This window comes from Monodon monoceros, unplaced genomic scaffold (assembly GCF_005190385.1).
Source record: "Monodon monoceros isolate NGI ecotype Baffin Bay Population unplaced genomic scaffold, NGI_Narwhal_1 Super_Scaffold_3, whole genome shotgun sequence".
NCBI classification, from domain to species: domain Eukaryota; kingdom Metazoa; phylum Chordata; class Mammalia; order Artiodactyla; family Monodontidae; genus Monodon; species Monodon monoceros.
In genome coordinates this window covers 13,271,893-13,296,183 of record NW_021703780.1, presented here as the reverse complement: position 1 = coordinate 13,296,183, position 24,291 = coordinate 13,271,893, and the positions used below count along the sequence as shown (strand labels likewise).

General features: G+C 41.7%; 1 protein-coding gene across 2 annotated transcripts in view; it reads right to left on the bottom strand.

Moving 5' to 3' along the window:
• MYLIP (myosin regulatory light chain interacting protein) overlaps positions 1–15,556 on the bottom strand; it is a 20,355-nt gene extending 4,799 nt beyond the window's left edge. Inside the window, exons 1-5 of one of the 2 annotated variants that reach the window (XM_029243985.1) lie at positions 15,254–15,556; positions 13,956–14,146; positions 2,416–2,601; positions 919–1,116; positions 248–412 (exon numbers count right to left, since the gene is read on the bottom strand). In XM_029243985.1, coding sequence (XP_029099818.1) covers positions 248–412; positions 919–1,116; positions 2,416–2,601; positions 13,956–14,146; positions 15,254–15,340 — 827 coding nt within the window. In that variant the 5' untranslated portion in view covers positions 15,341–15,556. The remainder of the gene's footprint in view (positions 1–247; positions 413–918; positions 1,117–2,415; positions 2,602–13,955; positions 14,147–15,253) is intronic. The other variant, XM_029243986.1, reaches the window with a different exon arrangement.
• Between the last annotated feature and the right edge of the window lie 8,735 nt (positions 15,557–24,291).

The following is a 24,291-nucleotide window of genomic DNA, read 5'->3' as shown; positions in this document are numbered from 1 at the left end:
CACACACACACACACACACACACACACACACACACACACACACACACCCTGAGGGAAAAGCAGGATGATGTTGAGAAGGACCCCACTGCTATGGTAGAAATGAAGGGTTCGAAAACAACCGATTTCTTAAGCTCTATACAAGGTTCACGGACACAGTGATACCAGGAACCATAGGAGCCTTGCTGTCACCTGGAAATCTCAGTATTGTGGCAGACGCTGGGGTTACGGGGTGCACAGGGGTACGTGCCTGTAAAAAGCATGCGTCTCGGTGATGGCTCGGTAGAGCCCGCTGGCTGCCCGGGTGCTGATCATCTTGAACAAGAGCACGATGCTGTTCCCAGACTCCTTGGTGATGGTGAGGTACACGTTCTTCCCTGACTGGGTAGCCATCTGCACGACAGGGTAAGCGATCCTGAAATGTGGGAAGAGAAAAGTGAGCAAGCCCGGGGAGATGCGTCACCGTGTGTGTGCTTCTGCAGGGTTCCCATGTGCTCAGGGCCCAGCCATAAAGCCAGACACTCTGCCTGGGACCATCAGATAAGCACTCTGCTCCCTAGGTATGAAGCCTCTTTGAAAAGAGTTGGAGAGGAGTACTGGTGCAAGTTTTGGAGTGAGTGTGAGTGTGTGTGTGAGTGTGTGTGTGTGATGTGAGTGTGTGAAATGAGATTTTTATAGCCGTGGATGACATGTAAAAAATATTAACTCTGTCACATCAGTACACTTGAGCCTATATTTAAAAAAAAATATTGGAATGGTTATCAAGGCCTGAATAAAATGAATGTACCTACCCAAAATGAAACACATTATTCCTAAAGGATGACTGTCTAGTAAATCCCTCTCCATTTCCTATTTTCACCATCAGAGCTACAAAAGTACATACACATGTAGGTCTAAACAAAAATTTAAGACTTGGGTTACCTATTAATTGGGCTGAAGTCATCTTTACAAATTGAGATTCCTTCAGGTCCAACCCCAATGAGGAGTTTCTGCCCTTCGCTGTCCCTCACAGAATGCCATTCTGTGCCGTAGTTTTCCATTGCGGACACAATCTGCAAAACCTGGTATTCAGCCGAAGCCTGGCTGGTCCCCTCCAACTCCTTATGCTTTGCCACAATGCTGCAAGACACCAAAAGGGCAGAGAGGCATACAGAGAGATTAACTGATGTAGTCTTCAGAGATAAATCGGTATCATTTTTACTAGTGAATTATACTGACACTGTCATTTACGAATCACAAAAACTCAAAGCTATATACTATTGATATTTCATTTATTTAGCAAACTTATTGTAAAATACTTTTAAGACACTGTTCAAGATCTCAACTATTAAATCATTAGGAGAAAAAACTATTGGGGATGCCAGACGGGGATGAATTAAAAGAACTATGGAAAATCTCTAAAAATATACATAAGAAATTTATACGTAGCAATGTCTCATGCCATTTGTCTAGATTTGCTTTCTAAGTTTCATTATAATATAGCATTATATGGGATTGATTAGGTCATTTGCAACTGAAAAATGCAGGATCTATTTTATCTATTGGGGCGGACAGCCTCCAATACCATCCTTAAAGGTCCCCACCTCCTGGTATCCATGCCCTCGTGTAACTTCCTTCACTTGAGTGTACGCTGGAGTAATGACTTGCTTCTAATGTACAGAATACGGCCAAAGTGATGTGCTGTCACTCACTTCTGAGATTAAGTTATAAAGAGACTTTGAATCCGTATTGGGTGTTTGCTCTTGCTCTGACTCAACTGCTCGTCCTTGGGGAAGCCAGTCCCCACGTTATCAAACAGCCCCCCCCCGAAGAGGCCGCCGTGGTGAAGGCACAGGCCAGCCAACAAGTCACCTGGGCCAAACTGGAAGCAGATCCCTCCCTCGTGTGAGCCTTCAGATGAGACTGAACCCCCCCAGCAGCTTGACTGCAGCCTCCTCAAAGATCTGGAGCCAGAGAACCCAACCGGGCCACGGCCAGATTCCTAACCCAGAGAACTGTGAGATGATTTTGTTGTTTTAAGCCACTAAGTTTAGGGGGGGCAACCCTGTTACCCAGGAATAGATAATTAAGACATCTTTGTTAGGTCTCTTGGTTTAATCCTTGCTGGGATGAAGAAAATGCCGATAAACATGACAGACTTTTTAAGAGATACGCATTCTTAAAAGGTCAGAGATTTTACAATTCCTGTTATATAGTATTTTGTATAAGGGCATTTATTTGTGTGGATTATGTTTTGTGTTTGTAAGTTTCTCAAAGAAAAGGCTAAGAATCTCTTGAAAATAGTTGGTTATATTGAGCAATGGTCTAGTCTCAACCTCACAAATTACCTGTATCTATCATAGTTTGATTTTCTTCTGGAAATTCTTATGAATTCGCTAGATCTATGACAATAAACATGAGCCTGAACTGCAGCCTCACCTGTTCAAGGTGGCACTGGAGAGCTCCTTGGCACACAGCTCTTCATAGCTGTACTTGGCTGTGTTCTGGTTATAGTCGCCAAACTTGGTCTGGGCCAGGAGGGCACTGAGTTCCACTGCTTGCTCTGGTGAACACTGGAGGTGGCCTGCCAGGAGGGCCTCCTTGATATGCAAGAAAAAGATATGCCTGCAAAGCAATGTGAGAGTGAGGTTATGCTGAGGGACTAACTTGGTATCAGACCCAACAGCTTAGCAACTTCATAATCCCATTTAAGTAAGGAAAAGAGAGCAAGGAAGAAGGCTACCTTAAAAATGCTTACAGTTACAGACTCTTTTTTATCATGAGTAGTAAGGCAAAATAAGTCTAAGGATTAAGTTTCTCTGAAACAAAAAGTCTTAACCCAAACAAAACAAGTCTAACTATGACAAGTTCAGTAACATTCAAGTTACAAAATGTAAAATAATTATATACATGTTTCTGCATTACACTATTTAAAAGAAATGATCTTAATCAGAAAAACTTTATCTTGACCTGTAATTATTATCTTACGAGCCTCACCTTTATTCAAATGACCCTCAAATCTCTGGTTTTTTTTTTTTGTTTGTTTGTTTGCGGTACGCGGGCCTCTCACTGTTGTGGCCTCTCCCGTTGTGGAGCACAGGCTCCGGACGCGCAGGCTCAGCGGCCATGGCTCACGGGCCCAGCCGGGCATGTGGGATCTTCCCGGACCGGGGCACAAACCCGCGTCCCCTGCATCAGCAGGCGGACTCTCAACCACTGCGCCACCAGGGAAGCCCCAAATCTCTAGTTTTAATCCCAACTTCTCTCCTAAGGATCATATTCAAATATCCAAGTGCTAACAGGCTTCTCCACTGGATGGTCTTCAGTATCCCAATTTCACCTTCTTCAAAGCCAAACTTTCTTCCCAAACCCACTTTTTCTCCCAGTGGAAACCAGAGACTGATTTGTTATTTTTACCACAGACTCACTTTTGACTCTTCATCTTCCTTCTGTCTCTGAAAACTCTTTAAATCCAGTTCCATTTTTCCCATTTTTCCCTCCTCTATCCTACTTGTAGCTCTCAACTGTCAGAGAATTTACAATATCCTCTAAGCTGATCTCTCTTCCAGACTCTGTGAATCCATCTTCCAAGATGCTTGCTTCTGATACAAACTTGCCATTTCTCCGCTCAGAATCCTTCAAGGGATCCCCATTGTTTGCCAAGGAAGCACACGGTCAGCATGAACCCAGGGTTCTCCACATCTGGCCCCAGATTTCCAGCCACATCTCCTGTCATTCCCTCCAGCCACTATGTCCCACGAAAGGGACAATTCCTCCTTCTGGAAAAACCAAGTACATTCACGCCCCCACGTCTCTGGTCTTGCTGTTCCCTCTGTCCTGAAGGCCACTCCTCCTGTCCCCTCATTTGGATACCCTTTTGTCTATATCACATGCAAACTATCTATTCCTCTATTATATTTGACATGTTCTAACTTCTAGTATTTAGCTGCACCTGAGCTGACTTCATAAGTGCCTCTAACATCAGAGAGTTCTATAAATGTACGTAAAACTACACGTGGTCTGCAACTAGTTTATATTCCCATCCTGGTTTCATTCCATCTGAGCCTGTCCTAATTGTATACAACACTGTATTCTACATTTACCGAAAGGTATGTGAGAATTAGAAATCCTGGAAAACTTCAGATATTGTTGCCTGCCAATCCGTGTTGCCTAAGATTCTGAACAGAGTATCTGAACTGTCATAGGCACACTGGCCTGGATTATGAAATCTGCCTCTGGCAAATGTATAACCTTCCTTGGATGACTCAATACAGCCTCTCAAACATGCTGCAATGCCATACTATTCCTTCTGTTAACAAATGAATTATGATCATCATTGTAAAGCTCTGAACAGGGTTCCTAAATTCCCCCCCTTCAGCTGGATACCCTTATTCCAGTCCTCGAGATGCTTTTATTTATATATGCTAGCCTTGTGTCTGACATCCAGGTAGAAGGGATAAGGTGAACAATGCAAAAAGAAGGAGGCAAGGGAACTTGAGGCTAGAAATACAAGGAGGGGCTCTGTTGAGAGTCTCAAAACTTCAGGCTGACAAGAGCCATTTAATCCTCCTTTAAGAAATGTTTAAATTCAACATTTTGTGCCTTCTATAATGATAAAGAAATGTTTAAAATTATCAGACTCTGCCAAACACTGCAGTTTTTTCTTTATTCAAAGCCGCCTATGAAGAAATCACAGTGAAGAACGCATAATAGCACTGGAAGAAGATAAGCATGGTTTTTATTAACCCAAACATGTGCTTGTCTTTAAAGTATTTCTGACATACTGCTAAACTGAGAAGGGGGTCCTTACTGGGGCAAAGAAATAACTACAAAAATAACTTGTTTTAAAATAGCTATCTGAGGACTGAGGTCTAGCCGTCCCTTAAAATCTTGGTGTTACAACACTGCTTCAGACCTCAGAAAGCTTTTTAGAGGACTGTTCAGTAAACGTCATCTTGATTAAGGTGCCTCTGTCTCTGCATTCATCAGTGGACATGTTAGTAGGGAACAAAAACTTAAATATATACTTCCATTAAAGAAGAAAGTATGTGCTGAAAGATTTTAAGGGTATCACCCAAAAACCGAAATATATACTTCCATTAAAGAAGTATGTGCTGAAAGATTTTAAGGGTGTCACCCAAACTAAGTCTTCTCGATTTAATTACTGCTTATGTGAAAATGTCTTTTAACTTATTTCCTAAGTATTAAGTTAGAGACTAGTTTAGCCTGCAAAAGAAGAGTTTCAAAATTGATCCAATTTCCTTTTCCAAACTATCCAGGACCGACTTCTGGACAGACAGCTGTCAAAATCAAAAGCAAAGCAGCAGCAGTAACAAAATGTTAACAGGTGGTCAGCAGCCTGAGAGTAATGTGATCCTTCCTCGGTCTGGGAGTCAGAATTTTTCAAAAGGAGGTGGGGGACGATAGCCTTTTCAACATACTCCACATTCTCGGCTGCATTGCGGTCGATACCCTGTGAGTCCAAAAATCCTCCTCCTTATCATTTACAGAAACTTTCTGGTAAGGCCCTTCCTGCATTTTGCCGTTTCATGGCTATAAAGCAACCTTTTCATTTCAAGTCAACAAATCTGCCACGCATCGCCACTGTGCCAAGCCCTATGCTGGGGTCCCAGGGTGAATATATCTGATGGCTCCTGTTTCGATGCAATGTACAGCCTTTTGGTGTCAAGGAATGTATCCTATCAAAATAACTCTGGCTACAAACTGGCTCTTGGGTGATAAGTTTATGCTCTCCAGGAGAAGAGCACGTGCAGCAGTGACAGCAAAGGTCACAGCGGTGGCAGGCCATCTGCAGACTCTATTTAATGTGGTCTTTCGAAGAGGGAGAATGGCAGGGCATACAGAAACATTTCCACACGGAATCCAGTGATGGCTCAATAATTAGGGGTGGTTTTCAGTCAAGTATTTTCTCCTATTATTTTCTCTCCAACCATCTGGCCTGTAACTGTCTGGCTCATGGATCTCCCCCCCACACACACCTCCCATTTCGTAAAGTGGTTAAAAGTTACCAATAATATCAAAATGAGCAGATGTGGTCAAAGAAGTCAGGCCTGCAGTGTATTTTCTTTTTTTTTTTAAACTAAAGATCAAAAGTGGTTGGCCTATCAAATTCAATTTAGGCTACATGCTAGAATCATAAACAGAAAGAAAGCCTTTGGAAAAAATGATTTCTTTGTCTTAAGCAAACGTCTATGAATATGTCCTAACAGACATAAGCTCATTTTCTAAACATTGTTCTGGTTGCACCTTGAAATTCATGACTCTTCAAGCTTTACCCAGTTACTAAGAAAACGGATACACTTTCAATATATGGATGGGGTTTGGAGCCCCAAAGTGAAACATTCTAGCTAACTCATGTCTTTGCATTTAATGAATTCACACTTGCTGCAGCATTAGAGAAGACTTAAAAAAAGGGGGGGGGGATAAATATAAGGATATGTCATATTTTAATTTAAAAAAGAGTCACATATCCTTAATATATTTTTGTTTCAGAGTATGTACTTCAGATTTCCTCTGTGTTTAAAATGAACTCCTTTCCATAGCTTTACGGAATAAAGTTAGGTCATTTATCTTTTGAGAACTGTAATCAGAGCACTCTCCTCTAAACCCTGGCTTGTCTCATAAAGAACTCATCTAACAATCAAAGCAGAACTCTCTGCAAACCAGTCGGGAGTTGTCGATCTGCTCATCGCAGTTACTCTCAATTACTGCCCTCCAGTTATCTTCCCAGTGACGTAATTTTGAAGAGCTTTTCATGACACAAATATAAAACAACTATCTCCACACTTACTATTAAACTCAAAATTAAGTAACTAATCTAAGACATCTCGAAAATGGCTAAGTAGCTATTTTTAAAAAGTCTCCAGTCCTAATAACTGAAGTGAATTTCTCCCCAAGAGACTGACTGAACTTGGCCCTCCTTTGTAATGGCTGGTTTGTCCCTCAGAGAGCGAGACACCCACTGAGATCACCCATGTGCCCGGATCACCCATATGCCCGCCTCAGTCCAATGAGTCATTAAACCACAAGCTCTAACTGCCAAGTTATATTTAAAAATTATCAAGTCACAACAGAATTGCTATAGGTTTGTTTTGTATCTTAAATTCCAGTGAAACAAAAATCAGTTCAAGATACATCACAGGCCTAAATGTAAAAGCTACAACTGTAACCCTTTTAGAACTAAACATAGGATATGAGTATCTTCACGACTTGGAGGTAGGTTCCCCTCAGGATGCAGTCAGCAAAAACCGTAAAAGAAAAAAGTGGATAAATGAGACTTCACCAAGGTTAAAAACTTCTACTCATCAAAAGGCATCAAAAACACACGCAAACCACAGGAAAAAAAAAATACACTTATAAAACATATATCTGACAAAGGACTAGTATATGTAAAGAATTTGTGCAGCTCAAAAATAAAGACAACAACTCAATAAAAAAGGGCCAGTGACTTGAATAGATACTTCGCAAAAGATGTACAAAAGGCCAATAAGCACATGAAAGTGTTATTAATCAACAGAGATGTAGAAATTAAAACCACAATGTGCTACCACTATAAACCCACCTGAAACCTGGCAGGGATGTAGACGCACTGGTCCCCTGTACATTGCTGACAGGAGTACAGAATGGTACAATTGCTTCGGGAAAAGATGCGGCAGTTACTTATAAGCTAAACAATTACCTCCTCTAGGACCCAGCTCTTCCATTCTTATTTACTCAAGAGAAATGAAAACACATGTCTACAAAAGACTTGTGCTTGAATGCTCAGAGCAGCTTTATTCACGATAGCTGGAAAACAGGTATTCATCATAGGAGTATGCATAAACAAACAGCAGCACGTTCCTACAGTGGAATACTATCCAGCAATAAACAGGAACGAGCCGCTGATGTATACAATAAGATGATGGGTCTCGAAAAATTTATGATAAACAAAAGGAACCGGACACAAAAGAGTACATACTGTGCGATTCCACTGACATGAAGTAGAAGAGGCATCACTAAACTATGCTGGAAAAACATACAACCTGGTTGTAGGGTGGCGGTAGGGAAGGGGGGGTGGGAACGACTGCAGAGAGGCATGAGAGAACTTTCTGGAGTGATGGCTAATAGTTGATAAGGGTTTTGTTTAAACAGGTACATCCATTTGCCAAAACTCATTAAGTGGTATATTAGGATTTAGGCATTTCATCATATATAAATTTTGTATCAATCAAAAGAAAAAAAAGAACTGTAGGCAAATACTGAGTTCTAGTTAGTGATACGCATACTGAAGTATTTAGGGAGATGTGTACTCACATACAACTTATTTTGAAAAGCATGAAAAAATAGACTGATGGATGGATAGAGGGATCAATAAATGGATAAATATGTGATAAAGCAAGTATATTAAACCGTTAATAGTAGAATCTAGGTATTGGGTGTTCACTGTAAAAATTTTCAACTTATCCGTACATTTGAAATTTTTCATAGTAAGAGGTTGAGAAAATAACACCAGTAAAAATCCCTAGGGTCAAGGTTCAGAATTCAAATGAAGAGCCACACCTAAAATGAACCATCACATCTACCACACTTCATGGAAGGCTTACAATTGACAAACCTGTCACAGCCAATAATTACCAAGTCAGGTCTCTATTCAGGTTTAAGGAAATCCTTCTCAAAGCCCAAAATGCAAAATGGGAATCACCGATAAATTTACTTTCTCCTCAGGCTCCAAGGCAGTTAAAAGATAAGGAGGGTACAGGTGAGGGAAATTCCTAAGTTCAAAAGTAGTTACAACTCACAGCAGAAAAACACTTGGAAGCATAAAATCTGGACTTCTAAAAAATATGATTACTCACAGTAGATAGCTGTCCCTAGGCAAACAACAGTCCGGGCAATCTTGTAGTTTAAGAGCATTAACTACAATCTCTTTCTCAACAATTTAGATTAGTGTGGAGGGCTATCAGGTCCAGAAGAGGTCTGGGATCGGGCTGTAGTGGTACACGACTCAGAGAATAAATAAACCTGGAACCTGACCCCACTGGTCACCCTGAATCTGCCCTTTGTGCCATCTAAATATTCAAATTTTATTTATAATGACATTCAAAATGAACAGTTCATTTTGTTTACATAAAAATAAATTTCTCAATGTTCTCTGATATTTCATACACATATATAAGTATCAGAAATTCACAAAGAGACTGAAGGGGCCCAGGCGGGCGGTCTGTGGCTAAAATAACCATATACCACCACAAACATCCCGTACTCTGAACAGAAAGAAAAACTTAAATAAGAATTCAGAAATGTAATTAAACTTTCTTTGGAAATAATATACACGTCTGTCTTTACCATTTTTTACTTTCCTGGAGCCTATGTTGTATTTGGGCATACCAAAAAAAAAAAAGAATGTGTCATTCCACTCTTAGGCATGTAGTTGATATGAAGAGCATAATACTCCTGCAATGCATCCTATGGAATTTACCCATCCTGAATCACACAAAGGTAAATTCTGTAATCAACCTTTCCCATCGTGACAATGTGTTTTGTTTTAAATTTATTTATTTATTTTACTTTTGGCTGTGTTGGGTCTTCGTTGCTGCGCGCCGGCTTTTCTCTAGTTGCGGCGAGCGAGTGCTACTCTTCGCTGCGATGCGTGGGCTTCTCATTGCGTGATGATGTTTTATAAGACTTTGAATGTGATTACAGGCACTGGCTAGGGTCAATGTGATTCAGCTGTGTACTGATTTGAGATTATCACCCCCACCTGCCTATAGTTTGCATGTGGCATTTGCTTTGTGGGTTTCAGTGATGCCATCTTCCTTCGATTTTCACTTGTCTAAGTAATATTTGTTGAGAGACAGGGAAAATTTGAGTTTAATAAGTAGTCAGGACCTACAAATTGGGTGAAATTAGATAAAGTGAGCCTGCGGCTTGAAAACTATCTGAACTTCGTAAAAGGTCCAGGAGCGTGGTAGTTCATTCTAGATAAAACAACCACAATGAACAAAAATGCCTTGGAATGAGGTAGAGGGGGCGAAGGAAGGAAGCAAGCAAACAAAAGAATGCCAAGCACTGAGCAAATTCTTAACTGAGAAAAATCACTACAAAACATTTTTTAGTGGTGAGAATTCTTTTAGACATTCTCAAACTTTTCAGGTTATAGAAGCAAACTGGCAAACATTTCAATACCTATAAGAAAATTTATATTATCACAGTATCAGTTAACCCTATTTTTTTTTATTTCCAAGTTCTTAATTCATTGATTCAACAAATATTTACACACCAAGCACTTGCTAGATTCTGGGTGTACAAGGTTGATCAGCTCCTTGCTTAATGGAATTTTAGATTATTAGAGCGGCTGACAATAAGCAAATTGTCACATAAGTAAATGGAGTGTTACACACTCACTAAATGCTATAAAGGAAAGCTACATGATGTCTTGGGAGAGTTTAGTCTCCTGAGCACGCCTGGAGAAGGCTTCCCCGGGGAGTGATGAGTGAGCTGGGGTCTGAAGCCAAATGCATCACTGCTCGCGACTTTTAAGATCCTAATGAGATGCAACGTTCAGGATTATAGCATTTCCATGAACATGTAGTTCAGCACTCACGGAGCCCCTGTATTGGGATTGGTTTCTGGGATAGAGGATTCAGGTGTTGGTAAGTCTTAACCAAGCAGGGTGCCTCTAGCAAAGAACACAGAGCTCTGCTAAAATGTGGCAGTCAAGGAGAAACAGAAAGATTTTACTGGGAATGGATGGTATAATTACCATCCCTGAAGATGAAGCATATAATTCTCTAATCTCTGGTTTTGAAAATGTTGACAAAATCTGGTCTGAATTGCTGTGAATAACCAAAAGCCTTTGAAAGGTAATAATTTCAAAGATGATTATGATTTCAGATTTACTTCTGGAATATATTAATTTCACTTTTCGTTTTAATCCATAGCATGGCAAACATCTGCTGAAAACACCTGCTGTCGCCAATCTCTGAAAGGTGCCAGCTGAGTCTAAACAAAACTCTCTGGTTACTTTCCAGAATCCCCCATTCCAGAGCAAACATAATTATCCAGGTAAAGAATCAAATCTAAAATCAGGCCACATCAGAGGCCAGACTAACTCTATCTACCAATCTAAGCAGACATTGGATATATTTTTTCTCTCTTCAGAGAAATGTATTTAGAAAAAGCATTAGGAAAATAATATGGAGAGGAAGCAGAAGCCAAGAAAAAAAAAAAAGTCTACTGCTAGAAGGGATTTAAAGAATCTCTTTCAGGGTTTTCAGTTGGGCTCAAGTCTTGGAAGGCTGTACATGCTGGTGGCAGACTGCTGAGCTGGACCCAGAACGCAGGGGCTTCTGCCTTGCCCCTAGAGCTCTGCCTGCATTCTCACAGCAGCCTTCCTAATCTAATGCAAACTAATATATTAACTGGCCCCCAGTCAGGCCAGCTACTGTGAGCAGGCTGCTTTAATTGTCCACAGAGACAACTTGGCTAGGATATTTCAGCACCATTTAATAAACTGTCCAGACACTTTCTGCGTATTAAATGGAAATGACTTATGACTTGACTTCATGACTTGATGAAGAGCTGGGAAAATATCATCTCTCATAACTGGACTGGCAAAGCTGAGCTTACTCACCATGTAAACACATCTATTTTATTTTCATGGCATTTTATATAAATATTTTATAACAAATGATTAAATATCAAAAAAGTTTATCAACCAGCTTTATCTTGATAACATAATATTAGGGAAAATAAGTATTTCTGTTCCGTAGTATCATGCACATAAACACAATGCTAATTGTAACTACATTCGACACAGCACAACTACTGATCCTAATGAAAAGGTACAATGCTAATTACAATGCACTTTATCTAGTTATTAAAGCAGAATGCTATATAAACTTTAGGTGGCATTTTCTTCAAATTCTGTATCTATTTCAGAGAACCCCACAAAAACAAGTAAAATACACCAATATTTTAGAAGTGAAAATCACATGAATTTTTCAGTATAATTTCAAAAGGAATGACAATCAATTAAAATTACCTAGTCTAACTAGGTATGTGCAATGTTTGAGTGCTATTAGACATGAATCTCGAGTCAAAGTCAATTCAGTCAATGAAGTAGGAAATTTGATTCCAATTCTAATTCATAAAATATCTCTATTTCTTGCATGAATAGAATGGAGCTTATAATAGTTATTAACTCTATTACAAGAAAGCACAGGTAAAGACTAGTAGCAAATTGTAAAATCTGTAAGCATTTATAATACAGATGTATGTATTATATTATGACTGCAGCCACTGGGTTTTTTTTAAGATTATTTGATCTGGACCATTTTTTTAAAGTCTTTATTGAAGTTTTTACAATATTGCTTCTGTTTTATGTTTTGGTTTTTTGGCCACGAGGCATGTGGGATCTCAGCTCCCCAACCAGGGATCAAACCTGCACCCCCTGCATTGGAAGAGGAAGTCTTAACCACTGGACCGCCAGGGAAGTCCCTCAGTCATTGTTTAAATGATGTATTTGGTCCTCCAAGCTTCTGCAGATTTAAAAAATAAATCTGTGTCATCAAAATAGATTTGAATCTGGAGGCCCTGTAATAATTGCAAAATAATGATAAAGCTACACAATGAAAATTCCAAGGTGTTTTATATATATATGTATTATTTTCTCTTACTCAACTGCAAGTTATCACACTGAAGTGCAAAGTGGCAGCATTCACAAATCCGCTTTAAAAAAAAAAAAAAAAACCCAACCTATCCTGATTCATATAGACAGCTAAAACATCCTTAAATATGAAATCACTTGAATATTTTGCAACACATTTTCAGGAGCACTAAGAATTCAATATACTAGCTTCCCTCAGATACAAAATTGAACACTCCTCTCACCATTTAAAGCTCCATAAAAAGGCAAAGGAGAGATTTCAAATTCAAATAAATAGTATTTCAAAATACGTGTCTATACGTCCTTTGGTAAACAACCAAAAAAATGACATGTTAAAAACTCTTAAAGGATATGGCTCACTCATTACTCATAAGTCTCACACTCACATTTTTTATGTGCATGGCAAATTTCCAATCCAAAGGATTATGAAAAACATTAGAACTAAGATCCAAAGTTTACCGTGTTTAAAAGTAGTCATTTTCCTTTTTCTTTTTTTTTTTACATGCCACTATAAGATTTAGGTCTCCTGCATTTCAGCAGTAAATATTAAACACCAGTTTCCTAGCTTGGCTCATCCTTGAGAAAAGTATTACAGCCAGTCCAGGGGAGAATCCATTTTCTGTTTGAAAAAGGAAACCACATGCTCCAATTGTCTACCACTAGTGGTGGCTTTCTAGAAGAGATAAATTTAACAATCTGAACTCAACAATTATGTATAAACTATCTGTGGGGTAGTGTTAGATTACTACTGACCTTAAAAGAGTTTTCTGACTAAGTTTTCAAGAAATTGAAAAACTTTTAAAATTCGGACAGAGCTCTTTGCTACACACTGTAACTTGACACTAGGCTGAAGAAGTTGACCAAGTTTAAGTAACCCAAGAGGAACTGTTTCCTGCTTTCTGTTAGAGCAGTCTGCAATGACCTGTAGTAACACTGCTGAGACAGAGGTTACTATCGGGCAGTAGATGCCGCTATCAGGAAGTCAGTTAGGTCTTTTTTCTTTCTTTCTTTTTTTAATTTTTTTGCGTTGTGGCACTGATCTCAAGTGTTTGTAAGAATTCAACCTTACTCTCCCATTGCCTATAAAAATAAGAAAAACACCAGAAGAGGTGGAAAATGTACCCCAGGCCAACTATGCAGCTCTCTTTTCACCTCAACAAAAGAACTGTGCTATGGAAAACTTCTAAGTTATAACCAACTCACTCTGTATCAAAACAAATTTGCCTGTGAACATCTCTGGGAAGGTGCAGTGGCCCTTCCTAAATGGAATCAAAGGTCTATTTGACATTGGTTTATTTTAGCGTCACTTTACCTAGTCTGCTCCTGTAAGATGAGATGAGGCTCCACGAAGAACTTGACTCTCAGTTTAAGCCGGTAAGGGGCTAGCCCATCCATCTGCTGGGAGATCCGATTTCTCAGATTTAGCCATAAACTTTCACCTTTGCTACCCGTAAACTGCAGTCCAAAATAATCAACTTCTATAATTCCCAATCGCCTGCACACCTAAAACAAAAATGAATGCAGTGTGGGTGAGCAAGCGGTCCATGTGGTCAAAGCAAACCCAAAGACTCCATCTGAGTCTAAGATTCCTGCCTATTCTTTTTTTTAAAAAAAAAAAAAACAAAGTTCAACAACGGTGTTACAATTCCTGTTGTCAGCTAAAACAACAGAGTTCTAAGGCTCCAGTGACGCGAAACCACTAGATGTAGTATAGAGGCACAAAAGGAGTTCTCAAAATGTAGCCTTCCAGAAAGGCTGAGGACGGGAATCCACGGGGTATTTTCCTTTTTATTCCAATCACTGGAATTCCCTCCACTAGCACAATCTGCACAGCTGAGTTGGCAGCTTATTATCTGGACAATTTTAACCATCTGGACTCCAAAAAAGCAAACACATTGAGGAAACACGCTACAAGTGTCAGCTAAGCTTTGCGGGAGGTTTTCCAAACATCTCAGGTCGAGGGGGTTGGAGGGCACAGCGTTTCACTTGAGATCAAATTTTCTGCCACACCACTATGCACTGTTTGGAACCGTTCCTCCTCACTCCTAAGGAAACGCGTGCTTAAAGACAACCGAGGAGTCCACGACCCAAACCTACCGTCCCCTCGTCCCCCGCGAATCGGGAGATGCAAGGAGGTGCATAAGAAATGCTTCTCCATTTGAGAAGCATCAAGAGACAAGGGCATTGCTTGTCTGCCAAGCAACCCGAGGGACCTGCGACCGCCTCCAGCCACCTCAACCCGGGACGCAGGTGGCGCTGCCAGGCCCCGCGGGGACCCGACAGGAGGCATCATTCACACACCTGAGACAGGTGTGCTGGGCCTCCTTCTTCCGGGAAAGTCCCGGGCTGGGGGGCAGGGGGGCAGGCCCGCCGCGCATCCCCCGCGCCCTCCACCCCCACCCCACCACGCGACCCCGGCACGCCACGAAAGGGCCGTGCGCCCCACGGCCTCGTGGAGGAGGGGGCGCAGGCCGGGCGCCTGGGGCGCACTAACCCCGCCGCCGCCGCTGCGCCGCCGGCCCCCGGCAAGCGGCGCGTCCCGGCGCCACAGCGAGGCCCCTCGGCCTCGGGGAACCGGCCTGGACCCCGCGCCTGGCCCCTGGTCCTCACCTGGTTGAGGCAGTCCTCGCCGTTGGCTTTCGCCTCCACCTCCACCTCCATCAGCACCGCGTCCGGCCTCGTCACATAGCACAGCATGGCTAGGGCCGCCGCTGCCGCCACAGCCGCCTCGTCTTTGCTGTGCGCGGGGTTCAGACCCAGTTCCGGGCTCGGCGAGGCTGGCCCTCGGGAGGCTGAAGCCCTGCAGACCACTGCCCTGCAACCCGCAGCCGCCGCGCCCTCCCCGCCACCCCCTCTCCAGCCCGCCCGCCAGCTGGCTCTCCGACTCGCGCGGCACCGCCGCACTCCAGCAGCCCGACTGCCTGCGCCGCAGCGGGGACTTCTCTGATATAGCGGCCCCGCCCCCTTCGGCTGGGGCCCCCGCCAATCACGGAGGCCCCGCCCCTCCGCCGCCGCCCGACCAGCCAATAGCAGCGGCCGTTCGGCCGCCGCCCGACCTCCCAGAGCCGGGTGAGTTCCCCCGGCCGCCGGGGAGGTGGTAGCTCGCGGGGGCTGAGCGCTGCGCAAGGAGGGAGGCCCCGGAACGCGCTTGCTACCTCTGCTTGCTGGGAGACGCTGCTCGGAGCCAGCGACCGCCCGGGGCTCCCACGTGGGGTCGCCTTTCTGTCGGGCTTGAATATACAGTGATTAAACGCCTCCAAGCTACCACTGTTCTTCAGAAAGAAGCCTTGGGTCGCTCCAGTAGCGCGTTTGGGGGGCGGGGTGGTGGTCGTCGTGGTGAAAGCAGATAGCAAAGAGTGCAACCCCAAAGCCTGAAAAGAAAATGATGATTTCCCTGGGGTTTGCCTCAGTGGGCTGTAGGAGGGCGGAATTTTTGTTCTTTAGTTTAGACTTCGTCATTGAGAAAACAAAATATGAGTATAAAAGTTTTTGCTGTCGTTCAATAAGCCAGGGAGCTTGACCTAGTGCTTTCTCTATGAAACCTCTCCAAAGGCTTCTATTTACCCGTTGTGCAGAATCAAAACCCCGTACGGGCACTAAGGCCCTCTCTCAGGTTGTCCGGCCTATCTCACGTCTTAGCTCATTTTTCATTAAACATTAATGGAGCACCTGCTCCAATGTCAGTCCCTTCTCTCAGGCAACCAGGTGTTATCCCCACCTTCAGAGTAACGGACTTATCTCGGAATCTCAATAGAAAGTATTAATAATTGAAGGTCTACAAGTCTTCCTTCATTTACCACTTGTTTCTGTTAGTCAACGCGTTACTCAGCCTACCTCTGGTTTCTTTATAGGAGAAGCCAGAGATGTGGGTTTCAGCTTTGGACCGATGAAAACTGACTTCATCTCTGCAGCTCAGTGTTTCAGCAGTCAGATGGAGACCACAATCTCTGCCCCGCCTTTCCCCAGCATTGCTGTGAAGAGCAGCAGAGATAATGTTCATAAAAGCACTTGAGGGCTTCCCTGGTGGCGCAGTGGTTGAGAGTCCGCCTGCTCGATGCAGGGGACACGGGTTCGTGCCCCGGTCCGGGAAGATCCCACATGCCGCGGAGAGGCTGGGCCTGTGAGCCATGGCCGCTGAGCCTGCGCGTCCAGAGCCTGTGCTCCGCAACGGGAGAGGCCACAACAGTGAGAGGCCCGCGTAGCGCAAACAAAACAAAACAAACAAACAAACAAAAAGCACTTGAATGACCCGGTACATGATACATATAAGGAAACCTGTAATGTCAGCTCTGTCACTGCCTGCCTATGACTTCTGTCCTTATCCCTTTCCCGAAGTTCCAATTATCTCTGTACTGGTTGTCTTCATTTCTGAAGAAGTAATAAGGATATCAGAGCAGAAGACTACTGGTTAGGCTCCTCCAATAGTCTTTCACTAAAGCCAACTCTGGCTAAAACGAAACCAAGTCCTGACCACCAGTGTTGCAGACGGGCATGCGCACTCACATCTTTCTTTGTGTCTTTTAAGAATACACCTCATGATATTGCGCTGCTGAAATAGTCCCGTCTTGTATCAGCTCTTGTTCCTCATTCACTTAATTTCAGTTTACTGATCTGGTAAATTTATCTGGGAGATAAGATTTGGATAATTGTTATCTAATCTATACTTAATCTCTAGAAATTTTAGATCCGGGAGAAGAGGTGAGGGGCAAGATGGAGGCCAAGTGTATTGGTTAACATTTTTGTTTATTGAGCGACTAAGCTGGCTAAACCAACGACGACTAACCAAAAGTTGGCTAATTTAAGCAAAAGGGAATTTGGTACACAAATTTGGGGAGCTCACAGAATCAGCAGGGACTAGGCATGAATGAATAGAAAGGGAGACATATTGATTGGCCAAGAACAAAAATCAAAAAACAAAAGAACCAAACACCAAATATTTGGGATTTTACCAGGGATATTTCTTAATACAAACCCAGATTATGCTTTGGCTATGGGATGGTTGGTAAAGATTCCAGTTGGTTTTGAAATTGAACCACCAGATAAGACTTTAGAGGAGAAGGATTTCTTAAAACAAAACAATGCTAAAAATAGGAAAAAACGGCACTTGGGGAGGGGACAGAAATCATCATGACCAAGAAGAAAAGGAATACTGGCTTCTCTTAGCATATACAGGAAATGGGAGACCCTAATCTACCTCTCTCTTCCTTGTCTTTCTCTTTCTTTCCTAATTTTTTCCTTGAGTAGAGAGATGGAGAGACAGGTTAGTTAGGAATGAGAAGGCTGAATTTGCTGGTTACTGGGTGAGAAAGCAGAATTATGTTCAAAGACCTGGTTCGGGAATAGAAAGCCCACAGTAGAATTGCTTCCTAGAGGATCCCACCGTCTGGTAATGCTAGGAAACGCCTGGAGCCAGTTTCAAGCCTCAGCTGGGTCTAACTCCAAAATAAGCCTGCACACCCAGGCCTGGGGGTGGTAACTATATTGGATTGAGCTGCGACTGGCAGTTCCAGATTAGCCAGAGAGGTGATACATGTTACTTGTGTCTGCTATCTTACACTCTCGATTAGCTATCATCTTTTAAAGATAGCATTAAAATTAAGCAGCAAAGTAAAAGGATCAGTTGCGTGAAGGTAGATTTTAAAAATAGAAACCATAGTTTAAGTGGCTGTTCAAATACACCCAGACTCCACACTTTTCCTCTCTCATATATGAGGGCTCAAGACTGAGCACCAGATAATGTTTGTAGGATAAGATGTGGTGGTCATCTGGCTGCAAACGAAGTCTGATCTGGCTGGCTGGGTACCTCTCCACGTGCATTCCTCTCTAAACTCTGCACACACCACTGCAGAAATCCTGTGCTGGGTCAAAGGAAAGGCCCTTCTCCCTCTTCGCCTCTTGAACGTTCATTTGTAAGAGCATAGAGGGAAGAACAGTTAGCGACTGCCTAAAAAACTGTCCCTTGGCTTTCACACATTGTTCAAGCTAATTACTCTATCAGCAATGCTTCATCGGGCACAAGTGTGCTACACTGCGTGGAGTGAGCTGAAATCTCTCATTTGAAATGTTAGACTTGTGAAATTCAGGAGTAGTTTAATTTGCTGTTGGCCTACCATCAAAGCAGAGCGTCTCATTTCCAAAACTGGCTGTCTGAAGAGTCAAAGAAGGAATGGAGAGAGAATAGGCAATGCCCGTGTTACAAACTCTGGAACATATTAAATAGCATTGTCTTAATTAGCAGGCAGTTTAAATGGTTTTTTTCCTAGTTGTGAGAGTTATGGTAATCTACTTAGAAAAGATTGAAAAGTACAAGGGAAAAAACGAAGTAGGTGTATTTTATCAGGCATTTCCAGTTACTATTGATGTTTTACTTTTGTACTTTGCATGCAATGTGCTCTAAATGTTGATTGTGATATAATCAAATACTGCACATGAACTTCTGGAGAAATATCAAGAGAGCAAGAGACACTTGCCGTGGGAGTTCCAAATCTAAACCTAGTGTTACGAATATTAGGAAAATTATAAACAGAAAGAACAACCTCCATGAAAAAATTCCAACTATTACTGTTTCTCAGCTTTCTTCTTTTTTTTTAAAAATTTTCTGAAATACTACCGTTTTCTCTGTTTTCCTTCTTATTCCTAGTATGCCCTGATATGTCACACTTCATGACATGTTTACTTCTTTGGCATGTATCATTTAGTTGAGAGAGGCTCAGATCTGGGAAATGATTTCCAATTTGGCAGGTTTTGTGTAACAACAAAACTATTTTGTGTAATACTTTAATACCTGTCTTCTATTTATGGAGATGATCAATGATCAGGCAGTTGCTTCTCAGGTCTGGTGATATGCAAGTGTTATTCCACCCACAACAAGGTGTACCATCATTCTGATCTTGAATGAGGTTGGGTAGATAGATGCTAGGGATGCAGCTGGGAGCCATGGAACAGAGGACAGACCCAGTGTGCTCGAGGCTCAAACTCACAAACCTGTCCTAATTGGTAGGTGCTCTAACCAGTTGCTCTGTAATGACACCCCCCTTCCCTGCCCCTCACACCATGTCTGAGCATACCTTTCTGTAAAAAAGGGGTTAGCATGATCTATTGTGTGTGTGTGGGGGTGACACAGAACTTAGTGGGGGTGGCCACTCTGAAAATCAGTGGCTCATGAGGTAGTACCAACTTTCCAGGGATAAAACGACAACTGTTAGAAATGCTATAGAAATAGCGAAAGGACATGAAATCAGTTACATACTTTGGAAGAACCACAAGCTCTTATTAAACAAGATAATGAAAACTGAGTGCTTCGGGGTGAAGCAACTTCTCACTAAGCTTCAATCACACCACGTCTCCCCAGCTCACTTACTGTGCCTGACATTTGCATACATTATAGCACTTGATATGTAAATCTTACCCCTGCTTCAGTTATTCAATATTTTGTCCTTGCTGTGATTTTAGAGATCGTGATGATTTGAAAACAAAGGTTTGCTTTCTCCCTGGCAATCTCTCAGTAGCTATAAGTACCCAGCATCCTCTGTCCATTGCTTTATCCTCCTTCTTCTCTCCCCTGGTTCAGAATTCCTGGGAGAGGTTGGACCAGAAGCCATCTGCATCCATGGATGAGGGAAAGCAACCTTGTCTCTCCCTGTGTGCTTTGATGGATCTGAACCTCAGACCCTAGCCCTCCATCAGAGCCCAGGGACACAGCAGTCATTAGGTGGGGGTTGTGGGAATTTCTCAGGTTGGCTCAAGCAAAAGATGTTGCCCTTCCTAAGGCCCAGACTTCCAGAAGAAGAGTCTGAGCACGTGCGCCCCAGTGGTTGGTGTGAATCTGGCGTCCACCAAGAGTTAGGCCTAGATGGGCACTGTGAAGCTGAGAGAGCAAACCAGGTCTTGTGCTGACCTTAGTTTTTACGTAATTACCCTTGGTTATCCCTTAATCACACGTAAAACTTGTCCAAACAGCCCAGCCCTGTCTTAGCTTTGTACAGAATATGGTGGGAATGACCTCAGGATCTCACTTGCATCCGAGTTTTAAATTATATAGAACCACTCTTGGGACAGTATGGAGGCAATAATAGTAACTACAAGGAGTAATTCTAGAGAAAGGTGAGAAGTCCACCTGCCTACATATATGGAATGTTTACTTCTTATTTTCCACCTTGGAGGATCTGGTTTTTAATCTTGTTCAGTGTTTTAGTTAGCTCAGGCTGCTGTAAGAAAATACCATAAATTGGGTGGCTTAAGCAATAGAAATGTCTTCTTTTGCAGTTCTGGAGGCTGGAAAGCCCAAGATCAAGGTGCCAGCATAGTGAGTTTCTGGTGAGGGCTCTCTTCCTGGCTTTTAGACAGCTGCCTTCTCCCCGTATCCTCACATGGTGGAAAGAGAGAGTGAAGAAGCAAGCTCTCTGGTGTCTCTTTTCATAAGGGCACTAATTCCATCAGGAGGGCCCCACCCTCATGACCTCATTTAATCCTAATTGCCTCCAAAGGTCCCACCTCTAAATACCATCATACTGAGGGTTAGGGCTTCAATGTACGAATTGGGGGTGGAGAGGGACACAATTTAGTCCATAGCATTTAGGAATGCACCAATTCCATGTACTCCCACACACATTTCCCATCTTAATACATTTTCTATATAATAAGTTCAAATATATATCTATTCATATTGACCTGAGGAAGGAATTATTAATAGCTCATCAATTGAGGTTTGGTTCACATTTTCACTGAGCAACATAGTAACTTGTTACCCAGAGTAAAACTCTTTCTAGCACATGCTTACAGGAGACACTAGTGTTTACTGAGCTGAGGGTCTGCTGTGGAATTTGCTTACTACTGTGAAATTTGAACATATTCTTTTATTTACCCACACTAAAAGTAATTTAAAAATTTAAAAAAAGTAAGGACACAAACCAGCAAACAAAATGCTTATAACTGATAGTTTTTTTGTTTTTTTTGTTTTGCGGTACGCAGGCCTCTCACTGTTGTGGCCTCTCCCGTTGCGGTGCACAGGCTCCGGATGCGCAGGCTTAGCGGCCATGGCTGGCCGCTCACAGGCCCAGTCGCTCTGTGGCATGTGGGATCTTCCCAGACCGGGGCACAAACCCATGTCCCCTGCATGGGCAGGCAGACTCTCAACCACTGCGCCACCAGGGAAGCCCTATAACTGATAGTTTTGGCAGTACACAGTTCATAAATTTGCTCACTGCTATTATTATTATTGTCGTTGTTGCTACTCATTGATAAGCTATTATTGCTATTATTTATTTGGTCTTTAGCATTCACTCATTCATTTATTCAACAGATGAAAGATATGCTAAAAAAGTGTGAGACACTAGGGATGGAATAAATAACAAAACTTCCCTCATGAAACTTACATTCCAGGAAGGTAAATAGACCATAAACAAGATAAGCAAGTAAACTCTAAATGCTAAGCAAAAAATGACTGAGGGCAGGGGGACAGGAAGTATGGGGAGTTGGGGTGGGGTATGATTTGCAGTTTTGGATAAATTGGCCATGGAAGGCTCATGGAGAAAGTTACGGAAGCAAGACCCAAAGGATGCAGGGGATGGATAGATGGAGTCCTGTGAGTGAATATCTGTGGGAAAAGCCTTCCCAGAAGGGGAAATCCCCAGTGAAAAGCTTTGGCGTTGGGGGCAGGGTATGAGCTTGAAGGTAAGGGGGAAATTAGGCAGAGGAGTGACAGCAGAATCTGAATTATATCCATTGTTAAAAATGACTGCATTTTATTTTCTTCATATTTGAAGATAAAGTCCAAGAGAATTATATGTGTAAATAATTGACAAATTATCTCTGTTAAAAATCCTTACATTTGAACCTGGCTTTCCTTTAAAATACTGAAAGTTAAAATTCAGTATTATTTTTTTCTTTTCCATCAACCCTAAACATTTTTTTTCATCCATTTCTCAGAATCTGGCCACCAGTGGTAAATGCAAGGAAAAGAACGTTCAAACAGCAAATCTCTTTATCTTGGGGTTGAATTTAGATGGAAAAACTTGTAATACAAAGTTCTAATTAGCTTCATTTTAATAGAGTAGGGCAAATATATACTCATGGAAACAAGATTCTATTTGGGTTGATATCATTGTTCTTGTCATGACTAAAACCTATTTTGATTTATCATAGACAAACAGCCCAAGGCAGGTGTTGGATTTCAGCATTGTGATAGATTAAGAATAAGCAACATTCGTATTTCCAGGTGCTTTGAGAATAATGAAATCCTCCCCTTCCTTTTCTATCTCCAGTCATTAAGAGGTCTTTCTCAGATTGTAGTTGTTTCTAACCAGCTTCAAATATATATAGATTTTTAAAAAATCTCATCTAGCTGTGAAAATGCCTGCTTTAAAAACAGCAAGTCTTAGATGGTACATGAATGCAGGGTATAAAATGAGATAATATGGGCAAAAATACTTAGAAAAGAAAAAGTGATATTCAAATGTACAGTGTTAAATGGTAGTATTCCTTTAAATCGCTCACCTGTGTTCTGTACCTTTATTATCCATTTGACGTACTGCTGTGTAAATCACCTCTCCTAGGGGACAATTCTTGCTGGTGGATGACTGGCGGGATTTGCTGCTTCTGGTAATATATAGTAAGACCAGTTAGATCATTCCTTACTATAAATGTAAAATCATGTTTGGCCATTAGAATTTTAGTGTATGTCATGAAAAGGAAAACACATTATCAATAATTAAAACTATCCTAGGTAGTTACAGTGGTGCCTTTGCAATATTTATGTAATATTAATAAGACCATGTTAAACATTTTTTAAGGTTTAAAAGCCATCTTTTGTTATTTAAATTTTTTTTACTTGACATAATGTTCAACTTACAGGAGAGAATAGTACAGAGAATTTCCATGCAGTTTTACACCAGAATCCTCAAATATTGATCACACTAGCTTTATTCTTCTTTCTCTTTATGTATGTAATCTTTTCCTGAACTGTTGGAGAGTAAATTGCAGACATGATGCTACCTTTAACCCTAAATACTTCAAGGATAAGAATTAATTGAATTGAATATCCACATATCCCCAAATTAGGATATTATCTTACAGAATCACATGCAATTATCATAATCAGGAAATTAACTTTGATGTGATACTGTTATCTAATATCCAGACCTTATTCATATCTCACCAATTGTTCCATTAGTGTCTTTTATAGCAAAAGAAAAACTCTGCGTTATGCTTTGCATTCAGTTGTCACACTATCCATCTTTGATCTGGAACATTTCATCACTTTGTCTTTTATGACATTGATATTTTGAAGAGTATAGATCTTGTAGAATATGCCTCAGGTTGAGAATAATCATTTTAAAAGTAAAGGCAAAGATAACACAATGTAACACACCTATTCCAAAGAAATGTAAAGGGTTTATTAAAGGCCAGACCTTCTCCTTAATGTCCCTCACACACTTTTGCAGTTTCCAAAATCAATTGTCGTCATAGATGGGGCTTTCAAACTTGAAATCTTATTTGGAGGTCATAAGGAGAGAAGGCTAAGACACTTGCCCTTAATTGCTGCGATCAAATTCCAATTAGATGGGTTGACAGTCAGCTTTGTGAGGGCTTGGCCATTCCTCACTGGACTAACCTTCATTTATTTGCAGGTTTTTCAAAGCTACAAAGCC